The sequence below is a fragment of the Sipha flava genome, unplaced genomic scaffold (assembly GCF_003268045.1).
Source record: "Sipha flava isolate LNK unplaced genomic scaffold, YSA_version1 104_pilon_pilon, whole genome shotgun sequence".
NCBI classification, from domain to species: Eukaryota; Metazoa; Arthropoda; class Insecta; order Hemiptera; family Aphididae; genus Sipha; species Sipha flava.
In genome coordinates this window covers 196084-215343 of record NW_020271718.1, presented here as the reverse complement: position 1 = coordinate 215343, position 19260 = coordinate 196084, and the positions used below count along the sequence as shown (strand labels likewise).

The 19260-nt window shown below is 25.7% G+C and overlaps 1 protein-coding gene across 2 annotated transcripts in view; it reads left to right on the top strand.

Moving 5' to 3' along the window:
• LOC112683405 (protein numb-like) overlaps positions 1-15510 on the top strand; it is a 45397-nt gene extending 29887 nt beyond the window's left edge. For both annotated transcript variants that reach the window (XM_025554451.1, XM_025554443.1), the window contains exons 2-9: positions 13024-13203; positions 13315-13386; positions 13458-13535; positions 13606-13746; positions 13809-14034; positions 14178-14456; positions 14514-14681; positions 14740-15510. In XM_025554451.1, coding sequence (XP_025410236.1) covers positions 13045-13203; positions 13315-13386; positions 13458-13535; positions 13606-13746; positions 13809-14034; positions 14178-14456; positions 14514-14681; positions 14740-15245 — 1629 coding nt within the window. In that variant the 5' untranslated portion in view covers positions 13024-13044 and the 3' untranslated portion in view covers positions 15246-15510. The remainder of the gene's footprint in view (positions 1-13023; positions 13204-13314; positions 13387-13457; positions 13536-13605; positions 13747-13808; positions 14035-14177; positions 14457-14513; positions 14682-14739) is intronic.
• Positions 15511-19260: the final 3750 nt, after the last annotated feature.

Here is a 19260-nt window from a genome sequence, read left to right as displayed (position 1 = left end):
TAACAAAAGTACAATATTATACGTTTTATGGTAAATTATCAAGTATGTCGACTATATTGATGAAATAAATGTCAGATGTTACATTGAAATGTAACAAGAGCCACTAAGTTTAAAAACATTTAGTGTTTTAAAAACACTTTAAAAAAAAAAAGTTGTGTTCTTGATCCGGTTTTTATCGAATTGGTGTGCCTTACAAAAGAAACTTTAATTAATATTGTTTCATAGTATATAGTAGAATCGAAATTGTTTTACGTAACTTGTCTGTTAGTATTTATGACCAACAACTTATGATCCGGGAATACCTACGTTTGAGTCGTATAATTAAAATCCAATAATTTAACAACGTATTGGTTCAATCGATGATTTTTAAGGGATCCTTCAATGCCGTTATAAACTTTTTCTTCTAAAATTACTCGTATATTAAAAACATCTATATTTTCTTGGTTGAATATTTAAATGTTTACCATCATTATCATATTTACTATGAATGATTTTGAAAATGTCGCAAAAAATATAAATAACAAATAATTGTTTAAGTTTCAGATCTTTAAACGTATGAATTATTGAATCAGTGAAATCGGATAAATTTACCATATGCATGTAGGCAGTCATATTTTAATAATAATAGAAATACTTAAAAAAAAATATTTTTCAGTCGAAATATATATTGTTATATATTCTGTAAATTTAAATGTATAATATGCAGCGTGTAGATACATCTTACATTGAAATTTCTAGTTTTTTATTTTTTTGAATTCACAGCCGTAAGACGTTTACTAAAATCTCATGATTTATATTGTTTCTATTCTTACGGATTAATGAAAGATAGTGATGGTATAATAATATGGATATATATCATACACTTGAAAATAATATTATCATATATATATATATATATAATATTTATATAAAATTTCAATGTAAAAACATCTATATTATATTTATTTAATTATTTCAACAGTAAATATTGACATATTTGTATAGATAGCTACTAATATTTTTAACTCTGGATATAATTTATAAGTTATATCCAACTAATAATCACGTAGACATTTTTGCAATCATAGAAAAAAAAATATTTAACCTTATATTTTTGTATTAATATATGTAAATATTTTACAATTTGTTTAGGAATGATAAAATGTTTTGTATTAATAAGAGTAGAAAAAAGTTTGTTGAAATACATATATGTTCGTATTTGTGTAATTTAAATATTCATCTATTATATTTCAAATGCATTTTAATTTATTGTGTTAACTATTATACTTATACATAAACCAGTAATGATATCATCAACATTATATTTACAAGATCAATATTCATAAATAGGTGCATAATAGTTTTTATTTATAAATACACATAACAATAGACACTAACGCAGGCTATAATTTAATCATTACAAAGAATTTTGAGAACAGCATTTTTTTATGCTTACGCCGTAAGCTGTTTCGAGTTTTCTACAGTGAATAATATTACTATTAATTTTATATTTTAAAGTTTAAACACCTAAGCAAATGTAAAAATAAAATATGACACCACGTATGTATTACAATATTGGTTATTATTCACCAAAATCTATGACTCATTAAATTGGAAAATACTGGCCATTGTTATGAACTAAACATGGTTCGTAATTGAGTACTAGAACAATTCCTGCAAGTATTACTTTGTTTTTTAAAAAATATATTAAAATTTATATAAATGTCCTTGAAGTTTACAAAAAAAAAAAAATTTAATTATAATGACAAATTGTGTATATATATATATATATATATATATATATCATATTAGTTCCGCTTGTGCATCTCTCAAATTTTGATGTGTTATTGATGTGATGTACGACCTCCTATGTAAATGAGAGGGCAATTCATTTGAATTATTTGGGTTTTGTAGTAAAGATATGTATGTAGTTAATAGAATCCGGAATAAAATGTTTCTACTGTGGTGGCGGTGGTACTATATACTTGGTAATATATCGTTTTTATCAAAATGTTTATTAAAAATAGCAGATGATGTAATTCTTTCTGTCAAATTTAAAATATTTTTAAGACGACACAAACATTTTTTTTTATTTTGTTATCTACTGATAAGTAATTTTTCTTTGCCAGTTTTTCACAAAGGTACTTAATATATTAGGTAAATATTAGTATTATAGTTGCAAACTAAAATAGTTAGGTATAATTATGTTAAATTACAATCTATACTAACTAGTTTTAATTCTTAATATGTGATTCACCTGGCAAATGTTTTAATGAAAAAAAAATAGTGAGTTGGTATAATTTTTATTTGTAGGATTTATTTAAATTAGTATAGACAAGTACTTTATTTTCAATACAATTATTTTTACCAAATTTATTTAAATTTCTGGTTATGCATACCTATTAGCCTTATAATATTATATTGTTGTCTGTATATATACAATAACTTCATATTATTTAGTTAAAAACAATAACAGAAACCAATATTCGATGAAGCACAGTATGTTGTATAATTGATATTTTAAAGGGGACCTTAAAAATTATACATATACTCCTGTGATTAAGTTGGGTATCTTATTTGTATATAATTTTCACACGCCATTCATATAGCAGGTAACATTTTTATTCCGTGTTGAAGACACTGGATAATATTTCTTTTTTATTGTTAGCAATTCCCCTCTTATGGGAACACGAACAGATGCATTTCAAATATTTGAGATAGGTAAGGGTCCAAACCAAAAACGGACAATTTCCTCGTATTTTCACACAGTTTTTTCTAATATTGTCACTGTGTATTGCGTGTGAAATTGAATTAAAAATGAACAGTTTTAAAAGCAACCTTTAAAAAATGAATACTCTATTGCAAAACAATTTATAAAATCATTTAAACGAGTTACATTAAAATGTAAATAACTATTGATTTTGACATCTCCACTTAATGTATTTTCATACCTGATTATAATTAATAAACTATATAAATGTACTCGTTAAAGTGTAATTTACCGCAATTAATTTTATTTTTTTTCGAAAGATTTCGTTAAAGATCCTTGTTCTATGCTAAATGTGACGACCAATTGTCACGAGTATAGCGCAAGAGTCAAGTGAGATTACAGCATTTTCGGGGTTTTCTCTCTCGTACTGAAGTTTTTCGTATTGGCACGAGTCGAATTTCACAATTTTATCGAAAACTTATCGTTTCAACAAATTTTGTTCTTACTTTATCGCGTGCGCGATTGCAATTACTGGACCCCTCACTATCGTGCGTTCCCTCGGCGATTCCTATATCATTCACTATGTCATCGCTATACTACTGTTTCTTTGTTTATTCCATAGGCCTTATACTTAGTAGTACTTGATTAGTATAAAGTCTATGGTTTATTTATTCACCGTTGTGCTGGTATGTTGTCACTTCAGTTGTATTACTTAGTATTGCATTTGGCTTTTTACACGTGTATCACACATTACTGAACAACGAGGTCTAATATAATTATATACGTACGGCGTATTATACCTATGCAAAAAATACACATATATTAATTTTGTAGGGTAAATAAAATCGGTAACATGTTTATTATTTATAATAATTAAATACTTTTGAAAAATAAGTGATATCCCTAAAAAAAAAACTTTTAAAAAGTAAAAAATTTAGTTCTGTGTTAAATAATAAGGGGTTTTGTGTTGTAATGTTGAGGAAAATAAATGATCGAAATCAGCTTCAATAAACTAAAAGGAAGAATGAAAGAGTATAAAAAAATTATAGTACTAATATCATGGTATATCAATTGGTGAAATTAAATTTCAAAAGTCTGTGCTAAAACTTTTGAAATTATTAATTTTTTTTTAAATTCAGATCATAATCAATTTCTGAGCAAGAGTAAAAAATAATACTAAACGAAGTGCATTCTTTAAAATTAATAGAATTTTATCTTTACCGGCATATTTTTTGAGTTTGCCATCTGAATTTTGTTGACAAAGAAAAAAGAAAAAAGAATACATTTTTTTCTATATTAATCCATTTTATTAAAAATCAGTACAGAGTTATATACATTTTTTTTTAAAAGATACACTTCGTTCTGAGATATTTTTTACTCTTGCTAAGGTATCAATTATTTTTCTATAATTCGAATTAAAAAAAAAAAAAAGTTAATTTCGTAAATTTCAACACAGAATTCTAAGTTTGATTTCACCAATTTATTTACCTTGAAATTAGTACTATAACTTTATCATATTCTTTTATTAAGCCTCAATGCTCAGAATATTGAGGCAAATTTCGATTATTTATTTGCCTTAAAATTCTAACACGCCTTAATCCTTATTATTTAGTACAGAATTAAGTATTTTACTCTTTAAAAGTTTTTTTTTTTTTTGCAGATTTACTTTACAATGAATCATAAATTGTATTTTGTAAATTATTTTTCAAGTTATTAAAAGTATTTTATAAAATGTACATGTTTTTTGTAAACCTTCTCTTGAATACTAATTAGTTCGAACATTCATCGCTCGTTAAAATATTTTTCAACATTACTTTATACAAAATGAAACCATAAATTATTAATGTTTTTTTATTAGCGTTTGGCTATGGTTTATAGATTCTAAATATTAGATATTTACTTGAATTTATTACCTTTTCGATTATACTTAATATATTTCATACTTTTCAAAGTAAGCTAACATTTTATTGCTATAAAAAGAGGTGTAAAAAAAATGAAAGCTTTAAAATCTGTTATAATAATTAATCCATATTATCCTTTTTTTGTTCTGAATTTGATAAAGTGTAATGTAAAGGTCATTCGTTCCTTATTCAGTTTTGGTTCCGTAATTTTTAAAAAACATTTCTAACCCTTGTGCTTTATTAAAATATAAATCGGTTATAATTTTCGTTAATTGAGAATTCTATCGAATATCAAACAATTTTAATATTTATATTAAGATTTGTATAAATTGTTTACTTAATTTATATGTTTTATACATTAACATTTATTGGATGAATTTGATAAAAATAATATTTTATCGAATATAAAATCTATTTACATAAACCACCAAAAAATCTTATAAAAAATCACCATTTTTATAAAATAGAATATATGACCAGATGTTTGATTTTTCGTTTCGAAAAATATATACCCAATGGATACACGGTTTGTAAAAATTTAAGAATTATCTTTACTTTTTATGTTGTCAATTATTATCGATTGAATTGTTAGATTTAAAAGTAGACAGAACTTGTGAATTTGTGCAGAACTTGTGCGTTAATCTGTTTGAACGACGGTCAATGCGTTTAATAAAATCCATATAATATACGAGGAATATATTGCATGTGGTTGTCTAATATCGCCTCGTGTATGCCACGCGTACATGACACGTGTTTAATAGTCTATCGTATGCGTACACAAAGATAATTCGTGGGAACTAAAGTTGGTTAGTTAAAAAAAACCCCAGTAGTGATCGTTAACAGTTCATTTGAAAAAATCCAATCAAAATAATAAAATAGTCACCCCATTTTTCAATATTTTTTCGCGTTTTAATTTGATTAAATATGATATGCATGCATTACTACAGTATTTAATAGGTAATTTTATTATAAAATCAATATTATTATGTGATCATATATTTTTACATATATTCTTATAGAAATTGTGAAAGTTTGTTCGTTTTATGTTTAAACTATTGGCTAGTTACTAGAATATATTTTCATATTGGTCTAATATTAAATGCACGCGTGTGTAAAGTAAAAAATTATGAGTTTAAACATTAAATATGTCATCGTTGAATCTTATCTATTAATATATAACCTATGTATGGCTTTATGATATGTATAATGTAGTTATAAAAATTAACTGAACTAAAAGTGTTTATTTCTCTCAGCTTCCTTTTAATATTTAACAATCTATTCGTAGCTATATATGATTGTATAAAACAGAAATAAAATATGAGCGAAATTTGGAAACATTTGAATATAGAAAATCGCATCAATGAAACTTTTTGATTTGTATTTAATGACAGCCATAAGGAGCCGTAAGTATGTGGTATTAAAAAAGGTTAACGTTCGTGGGTATAAATATCATTGCGTTATTTAACAGGATTAGTTCTAGTAGAACTTTATCACAGATAAAATGTTATGCCATTATTTACTATTTAGCCATTGATGTTTGTATGCGTTATACGTTAGCAAAAACCCTGGGTTGTGCCAATCAAATTACAATGAGAATAATTGTCTAAGAGCCAAGAATTCGAATTATATTTTTAACACATCAATTGTGTTATATTTTGTATCTCATAATATGGCGAGTTTTTTATTATATCCGTGTAGGTGCATACAAGCGCAATACACAGTTTTCTGTAAGAACACAGTATTATATAGTCGTTGTGGGGTTGAAACGATTATTATAAAAATTGACCTAGTGAAAGCCTTAAGTAATATTTATGTTATAACAATACTATAAAACAACACTATTATTAGTCAGTGCTATCATAGTTCTGCACAGCTATGCCTATAATGCATGTATACATGTATATATATACAGGTCAAGTATACCTAATACATAATATCTAGGTTGTACTATATATCTATATATTATTTAATAGGTTTTGTCCAGTGTGTGTATTTACCCTACAGTAATTTGTTCCTAACACAAAACATTAATTAATAAATTATACACGCATATACATAGTTCGAAACCCGTATTAGCACAATTCTATAGTTGAAAATGAAACAGTTAAAAGAAAAGTTGTGGAGGGGGAGAGGGGGGTGAACAATGGAAGTTTCCGCGAATGATGGTTTACGTGCGTTGTAATGTTTACATCCCCATATGGTTTCGTGGTGAATACAACACAGCACAGTATATAACATGATGTATATTTTTATAGAGTTGTTATAGTCTCAACGGCCTCGCAACAGCAGCAGCCTGTGTCTGTCCGTATGCACTGCGCTCAGTGATCGCAGTGTAATAGTAATAACGCACGGAAATATTTGCGCTCGGCCGAGCGTGAACGCGGAAGCGTCCGCCCAAAGGGTTTATCCCACGGTCATCGTTTCGCACTGATCTCTTGTCGGTGACGACGACGGTGGTAACCCGATTAAAAAAGTAACCGTGACGGTCAACGTACTTACGGCCGAGAAAAGGGGTGCGTCGTTTGGTGCGCGTGCGTAGTGCGGACGGTCGTGTGTCCGTTGAGTACGCGAACTCGAGTACGGTGGCCATGCTATACGAGCGCCGTTATTATTAATATTGATACTAGGTACTGGCTACTCGATAAAACAAAGATCGGCTAGCGTTTGAAAGTAATTTGATCCGCGGGCGGAGTAGACTCTCATCCGGGATCGCCATCGTCAGTTAGCGGACCAGTGCGGTCACCGTTGTTGATATAATACATTTTTTACTCGATCACCACTGAAGTCTTGTCATGTTCGGAAAAACCACGTCCAATTATATTGAAATATTAACACCGTACATATTTTGTATTCAAGCTCTCGCAGATATCATATATTTAAACGAATTGTTCATTTCATTTTCAGCAAATGATGGTGGTCGTATCATGTTGCGAACAACGACCAAACCGATACGGCAAGTTATAGAATCGCGTAAATAATCCATTTGAACGGATTTATCCATGAATATTTTTTTTGCATCTGGTGTACACGATTCCGCACTACATCACTTTTTTACCATCTGAAGTGTACATTTGTTTTTACTTAATCGATCTTATTTTAAATATAATTGTACAATTGATACAATTTTGGAATTTTTTGATCTGTCGCCTTGTCGTGACAGCCTTCTTTTTGATGATTTGTTATACTTGGATCTTCTTCACATTTATCATGTATATTCAATTTCGATTTCACACTAATATACATGTGTACTGTTTGATGGTGATTTTTATTTTAGCGTAATTATTTTAAAAATACTTGGAAAAAATTGGACTCAAAAACTCAACCCTTTTCCGTACCGAAATAGAATTAAATTAAGCCTGAAGAAGTTGTTTCTTATTTATAACTATTTTATAAATTAAAAAATTTACAAAAAAAATTGAAAATTGTAAACTATAAAGAAACATACTGTCTACAAAAAGTGTTGTTATAAAAATTATATTTAATCCATTATTTCGTATGAAATAAAAAACAATTTAAAAAATATTTGTAATTTATTAAAATATTAAATTCATTTTTACTCTACATTTCATAGACATTGTCGGCTAAATGAGGGGTATATTTTTCTGTAGTCTTGGACAATCTGAAAAATTAGTTTTATTATATTATTTTATATTTTTAAATTATTTAATATCATAGTAAAAACTAAAATATACAAGTACAAATTTTTTATAAATATTGCTTTTGGTATTCATTTTTTGTCGACCTTTGATTAAATTATTCCATGAATTTAAAATTCCTTTCTGCTATGTCGTTATTTACCTTTAATAAAATTAATATTGATCGAGCTTTTTTATAGTTATCATTCAAGTGGAACTACTTGTAAAAATTAGAAATATTGAATTAAGAAAATGTACTATATATAAGTGGTCTAACCAAGTTTGTAGATAAATCACGATTTAAAAAATCTTTTATTTCTTATGATTTTAATGATAATTTTTTTGAGGTTCTATATCATAATTATTTTCTTCTAAAATATTTAAAATTCTCTTTTTTTTAATTTTAATTCATTCATCAAATAATAATAAGATGCATTCAAAATTTAAATACCATAAATGATTATTAATACATTTCTTGATCGCTACGTTCGCTATTTTTTATTAATATTTTTATATGATACTAATTTGTTTGGAAGAATAATATAATTTAATGGCACCTTAATAGCATTCATGCAGTTAAACCAGTGTTCTGCATAACATGTAAAAATAAAACATCATATTTATTTGACTACCAATTCTTTCCTAGGTAATAATTTATATTGTTGTATAAACAATTATTTTTAGGCAGTAATTGGCTTTCGCCATCCATCTTGCCAAAAAATAGGCGTTGGATTGTCAAAAGTTAGTACCATTTAGAAGTGTTCCTCATTGAAATCGGCGATTCACAATTCCGCACAAAATTAATCTGCGATATCGCCGATTGTATTATAAAAATTATTTTAAACATAATAATGGTTGATATTAATATTATATATAAGTCATACTATAATATTAATTTGGTTTTTCTCCAAATACTAGCTTATCTGAATAGTCTGCAGTGTACACAGAGGAATAATAAGTTCCTCCACGATAGTAGCAGGTAAACAATTACATACGTTAGTTCCTATACAGCAGAAAAAATTAAATATGTATATAAAAATCTTAAAAAAAACAATGTATAGAAGTGTCACAGGACCAACAGGCGTATCGTTAAGTTGGGTTATTTCTTATCGAAACTTTGAAACATTCAAATACTATATTAGAGTATAGTATAGTATATAATATATAGAGTATAGTATATAAGAGTATCTGAAAAACGCACATGAAATTACGGAAAAATATAACAAGCTACAGACTGATAATAATATCCCGACTTGACGGAGGAAAGATAAAATATCTTATTATTACGAAGGATAAAAATGATACAGAACTTGATTTTGGTTTGATAATCTTATAATTTGTTATAACGATATACCATAAAATGTACATCTAGCTTAAAAGTATTGTTAGTATTGTTCGAATCATCCGTGTGTCCATACATATCCATATATATCAGTCACAATGAGCGAGAATTCATTCATCATTCATGTTGAGTGAAAAAGGCAAAAAACTGCTGGTTTTAAAAGATTTTAATTTTTTTAAACATCATTCATATAAAAATAAATTAAAATACGTGGCGTTGGTTATATTATTTTTTTTACCTAGTTTTTACCGTGTAGGAACTTACATATGTACCTTTTTCTATCGTGTAGGAATTTATATTCGCTCTGTACACATATATAGTATGTTTTATCTGGACTCATCAAATACCTGTTCGATATCCGTTCGTACTTATATCACAGAATAGATTAAATCTATTTAATCTCTTTAATCTAATACCTCTTTAATCTATTCTATACTTATATATTGCAATCGCATTATTATTACTATGATTTTTAATTTACTATTTTTTTTAATTATTTATTTTAACTAATTTGACTATTTTTAAATTATTTTATTTTTACTTCAACAATAGAATATATATATTTAATATTTATGCATAAAAACCAAACTACAGTATTATTTACGACAAAATTGAAATACATTTTACCATAAAATTTATTTTTAATAACTTGTTTTATTTAATATTAATATTACTATAAGTATTATTACTATAATAATTTTTCCTCAAAACTGGCAACGTCGCAACAATTTGTATGCAGAATCGTGTGCCGTCCCTTGAAATATTATAATTAGTTTTAAAAACTATTATAATTTCTAGATAATTTTTCCCTGATTTCGTTTTTTACAAAAAACAATACCTCCGAATCTTTTAATTTGCCATAAACCTTAGATCAGTTTTAAAAGTGAAATATTTAGACTTTTTTATGTTCCACCAATTTTTTGGAATTTTTCAAAAATAGGTACATGTATAAAATAGGAACAGTACTTAACAGAGAGCTTTGATTAAAAAATGACACCTGCTAAGACAGATAAGATAATATTATATATAATGTGTATGGTATATATATATAGAGTTCTTGCATATTATAGTTGAAATTTCCAGCCGATACGATATCGTGATTGAATTAAATTGAAAATATTATTTTATAAACGTTTTCTTCGTTGAACAGAAAAAAATTAAAAGCCTGATATTGAACTTTTTTTTATATCCTGTTTACGTATACAAATTGTGTATAAATGTGATCAAGTAGCAATTGTTCTTATTTTTATTTTTATCGCGAATTCCCGTCGTCGAATTATTAGCCTTGTCTTAGCCGTCAATGATGAAAAATAATATTGTATATAACGTTTGGAAAAGGGTGCAGCTAAGGAAACTTAATTAAGCACATGTAGGTAAGGGTGCAGCTAAGGAAACTAAATTAAGCACATGTAGGTGTACCCGCCAATTGTTGCTGTTTAGTCGGCACAGGAATAAAATGTGTTCGCTCATTATCGAGATAAATTTTTTTTTTTTTTTTTTAATCGTTTTATTTATTATACATCTGTCTCGTTATTGACATGGTTATTTTTCATTGACATTAAATGTGTTTCTTTGTCTCTCGTCAATAACGTATTATTAATATATTATATACAGTGTATAAAAACATAACCAACACTAAATTTCTTAATTAATGATTTAATATTTTTATTTGAACTACTGTTTAATTTATTTTATTTAAACATTAATAACTATTACTAAATTACTTATTACTATTACTAAGAGACATATCTCACAATACAGCTAGTTGTATACATCGTATTGTGCATTTGGATTTTGATAATTGATTAATGATTTAATTGCATTTTTGATAATACGATTGTTGAACCGATAAACTATTTTATAATGAAATTGTTCATGCACACCAGTTGACATATGATATTAATGAAATACATTTTAAAGAAATATTTGTACCTTTATTATATAGGTGATATGAAAAGCGACGTTTCATCATACATGCCTCCAAGGCGTAGTTTTGTTTCAAATAATTCCTGTTCATATTATGAATGCATTCGATTCTAAAGTTTTAGTAATTCAAAAAGATAAGACGATCTAATTATCAGTCGAGATTAGATTCTATGACATTATTAAATCATGTACGGTATTATTTAGCTCTGAACATAAAATTATACTATTTATTATCAAAACTCTTTCTTAGTATTTCATAGATTATAAATACTCTTGCTTTAGAATTATAGTATTTATAATCAATGGTATTAGTTATAGAAGAAATAAAATATTAACTTCATGTAATTTTATGTAATCATAATATTATTTTACTTAAGTAAAATCACATTAGCATAAAATAATACCTCATTTATTGTAAAACTATATATATTTTTTGTTCAATTTTATGTTTACAATTTTCAAATATTTGAAGCGAGTTCGTGTCTAAAGATAGTTTTAATAAAAGTCGCATATCGCATTACAAAGTTGTCATGAACAACGCTTATTTTTGATACCAGATTATTTTTTAATCAAGTTTTCGAAGATTATTCTACCTAAATTTTTGTTTTTACTACATTTTATAATTTAATAATGTTTTAGGTTTAAGGATTTTACTTTAAAAATACAGTATACTTGATAGTATATATTAGTAGTTCCTGGTATTCATACATATATTTATCATTATTTAATGTATTACCATAGCAAATTATGATTAACAAATAATTTATGGCATAATAATTGATTGGTAAAACTAAAAGTAAACCAAGGTTTATTATTTATAACCATTTATAACATATATATATTAACCTAGGTTTATATGTCTATGTTTTTAACCAAATTAATTGTGAATATTCAAAACCTACAGATTTATTTATAGAAGTTGGTATTTACAATTTTAAATTTATTAAATGAAACATCTATTTGTGTAATGAATAATTTATAAAAACATTTAGTATTCAACAGTGATTATTATCAACTTATCTATAATATTTATATTATGTTTGATTAATTATTATTTTATATTTTTTTTTTTTTTTTTTTTGTAATAGAAAAACAGATCATAAAAACTACTGTTTAATAAATTATAAGTATATACTCATAAACATATAACTTACTTAAAACTGATAAGGTATAACAATTCGTTTCACTTACCTATTTTTGTTATTTTCGATCTTTCATAGGCATCACAGTGTTGCAGTTCTGTGTATCGAGTACCTTTAATTATCAGTTAACTTAAGTCGTTTTAATAACCATATATGTATATTATTTACGGCTGTTTGTCTTAGTATTTATAATGTTTTATCTAACTGCTTGAAATGTGTAACGGTTATATATTACTCAATAACAATTTGTTAAATTAACATAGTATTGTCACTTATGGGTATTTACACTATATAATGTTGATTGAAAATTACAAAAAATATTTTGTATCATTGTTATTTTCGTAAATTTAAAATGTTATCAATTTTAAGCTTATATCTAAAATTTTAGAGTGGACGGTCGCCGTCAAAAATGGACCGTTTACGGCGAAGTTTTCGAGACAGTTTCAGACGCCGTAAAGATCTAGGAAATCACGCCGGATCTCCAGGTCATCATTCTAATCCTAAACCTCATTTGTGGGCCATGGACGAAGCCGAAGTTCGTGCTGGAATATGTTCCTTTCATGTTAAGGTAAATATTTGAACTGTCTTCATAATTAAAATAAGTAGGTAATTAAATATCTACCAATACAAAAAGTTATAAATTAGGTATTTAATTAAATTTAATATTTTTATTTGTCAGTATTTGGGCTGCGTTGAAGTTTTTGAATCAAGAGGAATGGAAGTATGCGAAGAAGCTTTAAAAACATTACGGGTAATGTCATTATTAAATATTATTATTAATTATTTAACATGCTTTTATATATTTTTTTTTTTTTAATTTAGGCGTCGCGTCGCAGACCAGTTAGAGCTATATTTTATATATCAGGTGATGGATTGCGAGTTGTAGAAGAGGATACTAAAGTAATTAGCTAATCAATAATACATTTTATATTAATTATTCTTTATTTATTTATTTATTTATTTTTATAAGGGTTTAATAGTAGATCAAACAATTGAGAAAGTTTCATTTTGTGCTCCTGATCGAAGTCACGAAAAAGGATTTTCTTATATTTGTCGTGATGGTCTAACTCGTCGATGGATGTGCCATGGTTTTGTAGCTCTTAAAGAATCGGTAAATTAAAATAAAAGATATTTTAACTCTGTATGTTAATTAACTTGTGACAACTTATTTAGGGTGATCGATTGAGTCATGCTGTTGGTTGTGCTTTTCAAGAATGTCTGATTAGAAAAAATAAACGAGAAGAAGATTGTACTGTTACAATGAATTATGATCCAAAAACATCTGTTTTCACACGAACTGGAAGTTTTAGAACTCCATCTTTGACTGAACAACAATCTGAACCTAATATTCCTCTCAATGTACCTCCACAACCTCTTCCATTTCTTCAACCAAATAAAGGTATATTTCTAAAAGTGTTAAATCCAAAAATATGTTTATTATTAATTACTAATTAGTCATGGCTAATTACCAGTTTTATTTTTGGGCAAACTAGGTAATTTTAGACCTTATAAATGGCTTAAATATGATTGTATTTATTTTAGATTTACCTACATCAGTTAAGCCACTGCAACAAAACCCTACAACTCCTAAAGTTAGCACTAAGGCAATTGAAAGACCTCATGCAACTTTATCCATGTTACAACGACAAGGATCTTTTCGTGGGTTCACACAACTCAATCAAGCATCTCCATTTAAAAGGCAGTTATCACTTAGAATATCTGAATTGCCATCCAATTTGGAAAGAACAAGATCAATGAGTCTACAACCAACAGGAAATTCACGTTCATCTTCTAATAGACTTACACAAATTAATAATCCAGGTATAAAGTTAGCATATCTTAACTGAGATAAGATATTAATAATTTTGTTAATTTTAGTGAGTCCTATATTAGAAGCATCTCCTCGTAGTGAAAAAATAATGTCTACCACAGATCAAGTAACAGCTATGTGTCAACAAATGTCATTAGAATTAGCGTTCCTTACAAATAGTACAGCCAACGAAGATTTTCCTGAGAAATTAAAACTGAATGATCCAAAAAGTATAGGTAGGATAATTAGTAAGTTTTATCTACAACATTATAATGCAATATGTTTGTACTTTAGAAAACTCCTTGAAGCAAGGCCCTATAACTGGAAGTGAAGCATTTCTTGCTAGTATTTCTAAAAGAGCCATATTATCAGAAACCCAAAGTAACCCTTCCACTCCAAAACCTGAAAGTCGAATTAGCCCACAACAAGACGAAGGTTTTGATTCTGGTTCCAGTTTATGGAATGTAAACAACAAAGCAGTAACACCGCCAACTCCACCGGCTACCCCACCATCATCACTTCCTAGGCCAGAACAGTGGTTAGGAAAAGTTGCAGCAGTCACATTACAGTCAATGGATCCTCAAGTAACACCTAAAAGGAATCCACATTTAGCAACTCACAGTCGTGCATACTCGTTAGACACAGCTGAAGATGTCTATCGGACAAAATTTAATAGCGTTTCAGCCAATCCTTTTGACCCTAACTATATTGCTCCCAAACAAAATACCAATCCATTTTTAAGCAGTCCTATATCAAATGGTCCTAGTAAAACTGTAAAATCCTTTGAAGTTCAAATGTGATAATTAACAAAATTGTTCTCATAAGTTCAATTAAATTTTAAAGATTATATTGGTCATGTTGGGTAAAAAAACTTGGATTATTGGATATTGTTAAGATGAATATATGCTAACCATAATTTCAGATTGAATTTAAAAATGTGCAATTAGTATTTAAATTAATTCTTATTTCTCTAATTTAAACTAGTTTATTGTATGTTATTACAAAGAAAAAAAATCAAAAACTGACATTTATGAATGACTTAATTTGTTTCCAGTACTAATAATTTTCATTTTAATTTTTAAAAATAAGCTCAGTATTGCAAAGTGCATTTATAATAAAATATTGTATTTAATATTTAAATAGTATTGTCATAACTACTACAGTATTTCTATTTTGAATAAAACATCATTATATTCAAAATTCATATGATTAAAATGATGATAACAATATAATACTAAAAATATACATATTTTCAAAAAAATACTTACATATATTTAGCCCTGATTATAGTTTATTGACTAGTTATCAAAAATGAGGTCAAGGTATACATTAACTATTAATAATATTTTTTTATATTTGTCTATAATAAATAAATAATATTAATATAAACTTTAAATGCACAATTAAATTACTAAAAATGATTTATATACATTTTACTTGTAACCTATACATATCAATATTTTTTTATCATGAAAATACCATAGTTTGTTGTTACATGTAGAATTTCTTATTAATATTTGTATTTATAACTATGAGCTAAGGGTACCAACGAATTTTAACTTATGCACACATATAGGGAAAATAGTTCACTTACATGAAAGTTTAAATTACTTATTAAAACATAATTTGTTATTTTTAAAATTATAAATATGTGTATTGGCTATATAAAAATTAATAATATGATTATTAAGTGAATTGTTATAAATGCATGAATAACTCAATTAATATACTGTTAATATAATTATTTTTAAAAGTCCTAAATATTTGCCAGTTTTTTAAAAAAGTTATAATATAATAGGTTATTACTAACCGCAAACATAAAATGTATATTTATAATTTTTTTTTTTTTTTTTTTTGAAGATCAACATTTTGATGTATTTTTTCTTCTATATATCTGTTAGATTGAAAAGAATTTCTTTGCGCTTATTTTAATTGACACAAAATACTGTACTTCTATAAAATTTTCAGTTTTGATCATTAATGATTTTATATTTTTTTATATTCTTTCTTTCCTTTCGCTTTTGGTTTTATTCATATTGCTTTAAAAATACTCTTAAATTGTTCATTTTCAAAATTATATGGTACAGCATATATATATATATATATATATATGTGTATGTATGTATATATATATATGTATTATCATTTGAAATAAAACGCTTATAGCTTCAAATTAAATAGGGATTGCGTGTTCTGTGATATTTGTGTATTCAATAGGCTATTTGTTTTCTATTGATACACAACAATGTTTATAAATATTATTATCATTATTATTATTTTACTATTATTATTATTATTATCATTATTATTTTTATTATTTTTATAATTATTTTTTTTAAATATATTATATGCAAATATTTGTGGTAACATAGCATTATACTTACGCTCTCATAGAAACTATGGAAAATCTAATGTTTTTACTCATGAGAATTATTATTATTTTAAAATAATAATAATATTTATTAATAACAGTAGTATCAATATTAATGATTATAAATATATTTTAAAATATATGTATATGTATTACTTGTTAGTATTTTAGTTTGTATTATATTTTCTTAAACAATTTTTAAAAAATAAAACAATATTATTATGTATAAATTATTACTAACTAAATGTATTACATATAGTGTTAATTATATTAGATACTATAATTTGTACAAATATTTAATTATTTTCAGGAACAACAACTATCTTTGTAAAAAAAAAAAATAGTTTTAATGTAGCTAACACTTGGTTAAAATTCAGTTTAATTTAATATGCCGTATTGATTAATACGTACTAATTATGCACCACCTTATATGTTTATGGTATACGATTTTTTTTTTTCTATTGTTATTATTTGCCAAATCCACATGGGAATGATTGGTGGTTGTATTTTAGGATATGTGGATATTAAAATATATTCAAGGAACATTATTATATACAATATACTAACATTATGTTAATAGGTATACTATATTGTTGATGTTTTTGTTGAGAAATAATATATACCAACTAGATAGCTTAAACTTATGTTAAATATCAAGATGACATTATTGTTTTTAAATGGCTTAAGTGCAATTAAAAATAATTCTTGTGTCTAACTGACGTTTTATAAAAAGACTAATACTAAATATTGAAGACATTCAGATAAGAGATAATTATTTTATACAATTATTGTGATTATTAGTGGCCTCTGAAAAATTTAATAACATTATTGTTATAATTGTATTATTCAATGCTAATTACTATTGGTTATATTTTGACCAAAATTAAGTGAATTAACTATGATTTCATGTACTTAATAACAAAATTGAACATTTTTGTAAAATCCTTCTCTCTTTGTTTTTGCTTTGTGGTAAATATTATACACAAGTTATTAGAAAACTTTAGACAATATTTTTAGCTGCCTAAGAACCTTTGTACTTAATTATTGTTGTCGTATAAATTATATATAAATATAAAAATATTATTCGTTTTTATGTGAGTATATTAGAAATATTTAGTTATTATTTATTAGATAATACCAATGGTGTTGTAATAATTTAACCAGTATTAATTTAATTAATTAAAATTGGTTATTATGAGCTCCGAAAACAAATGCATTCATATATTTTAAAAAAAAAAAACTAATATTTTAACCGAAAATAAAGAAAATCCAGTGTAAGACAATTATTTGGTATGGAATTACATTTTATATACCTGCTAATAAATTTTAATTTATGGATTATACTATAAATAAATAAATGTATGTGTGTATATATATATATATATGAAATTAGTTTTTACAAATTATTGATGATCTGATTTATTATCATTATAAATCGGATCATCAATAATTTATTAAACTAATTTTAAGTTGATTTCTATTTGAAAAATGTATAGATAATATTTTATATTAATTAACAGTAATATAAGTCTTATTAACATTATTTTAATTTCAAAATATACCAAATAAAACGTTGAAATCAAAGAAGTACTGTATTATCGAAATATCAAACAGGCTAAAACTACTTTTAACAGACACATTTTTAGCTGACAATCAGGTATTCAGTGGATCTAAAAAGTTTCCATACACTGATACATTTTTTCCATTACGTATAATGATAGTTAAAAATTTGAATAACTTTATATTTTTAACAACAATTTATTAGGAAACACATAAAAATTATTTTTTTAGAAATATAAAGCATTTATATTAATTATTTTATTATTTATATATATATTTATAAATTAATGTAGACAAATAACAGCAAAAAAGTTTCCATACAACATAACATAAATATTTTTAACTTTATACAATATAAGTAATAATTATTATTACTTCAATATAATTAATCGTCAGTTGGTCCTACTTTAGCTGTAATTACTTCGTGAATTCGCTCTTCCATTGATTTAACTAATTTTATTGTAACAGTAGAGCCAATACTGTTCCAATTTCATATATTGCATTTATCAATTGATTTTTGTTTCAGTTCGATAATTTTTTGACGTCTACCTATTTCATCTCATAAATGTTCTATCGGATTCATGTCTGGTGATTTTGGAGGTGTATAACACACTTGTTATAACAACATTCTTTAACTTTTTTTGCGGTATCTATGTTTTGGGTCGTTATCTTTTTAAAAATTAAACTAATTGCCAATGTTTAGTTTTTCAGCACTGGCATGTAAATTATTTCTCAAAATGTTTAAATATATATGTTGATCCATAATTTTAATTATCATTATTTGTAATGGAAAAAAATTAACATCAGTATACGGAAACTTTTTCGACCCACTGTATTATATTTAAAACGCACGACTAATTGTGTGAAATAAAAGCACAGACTAG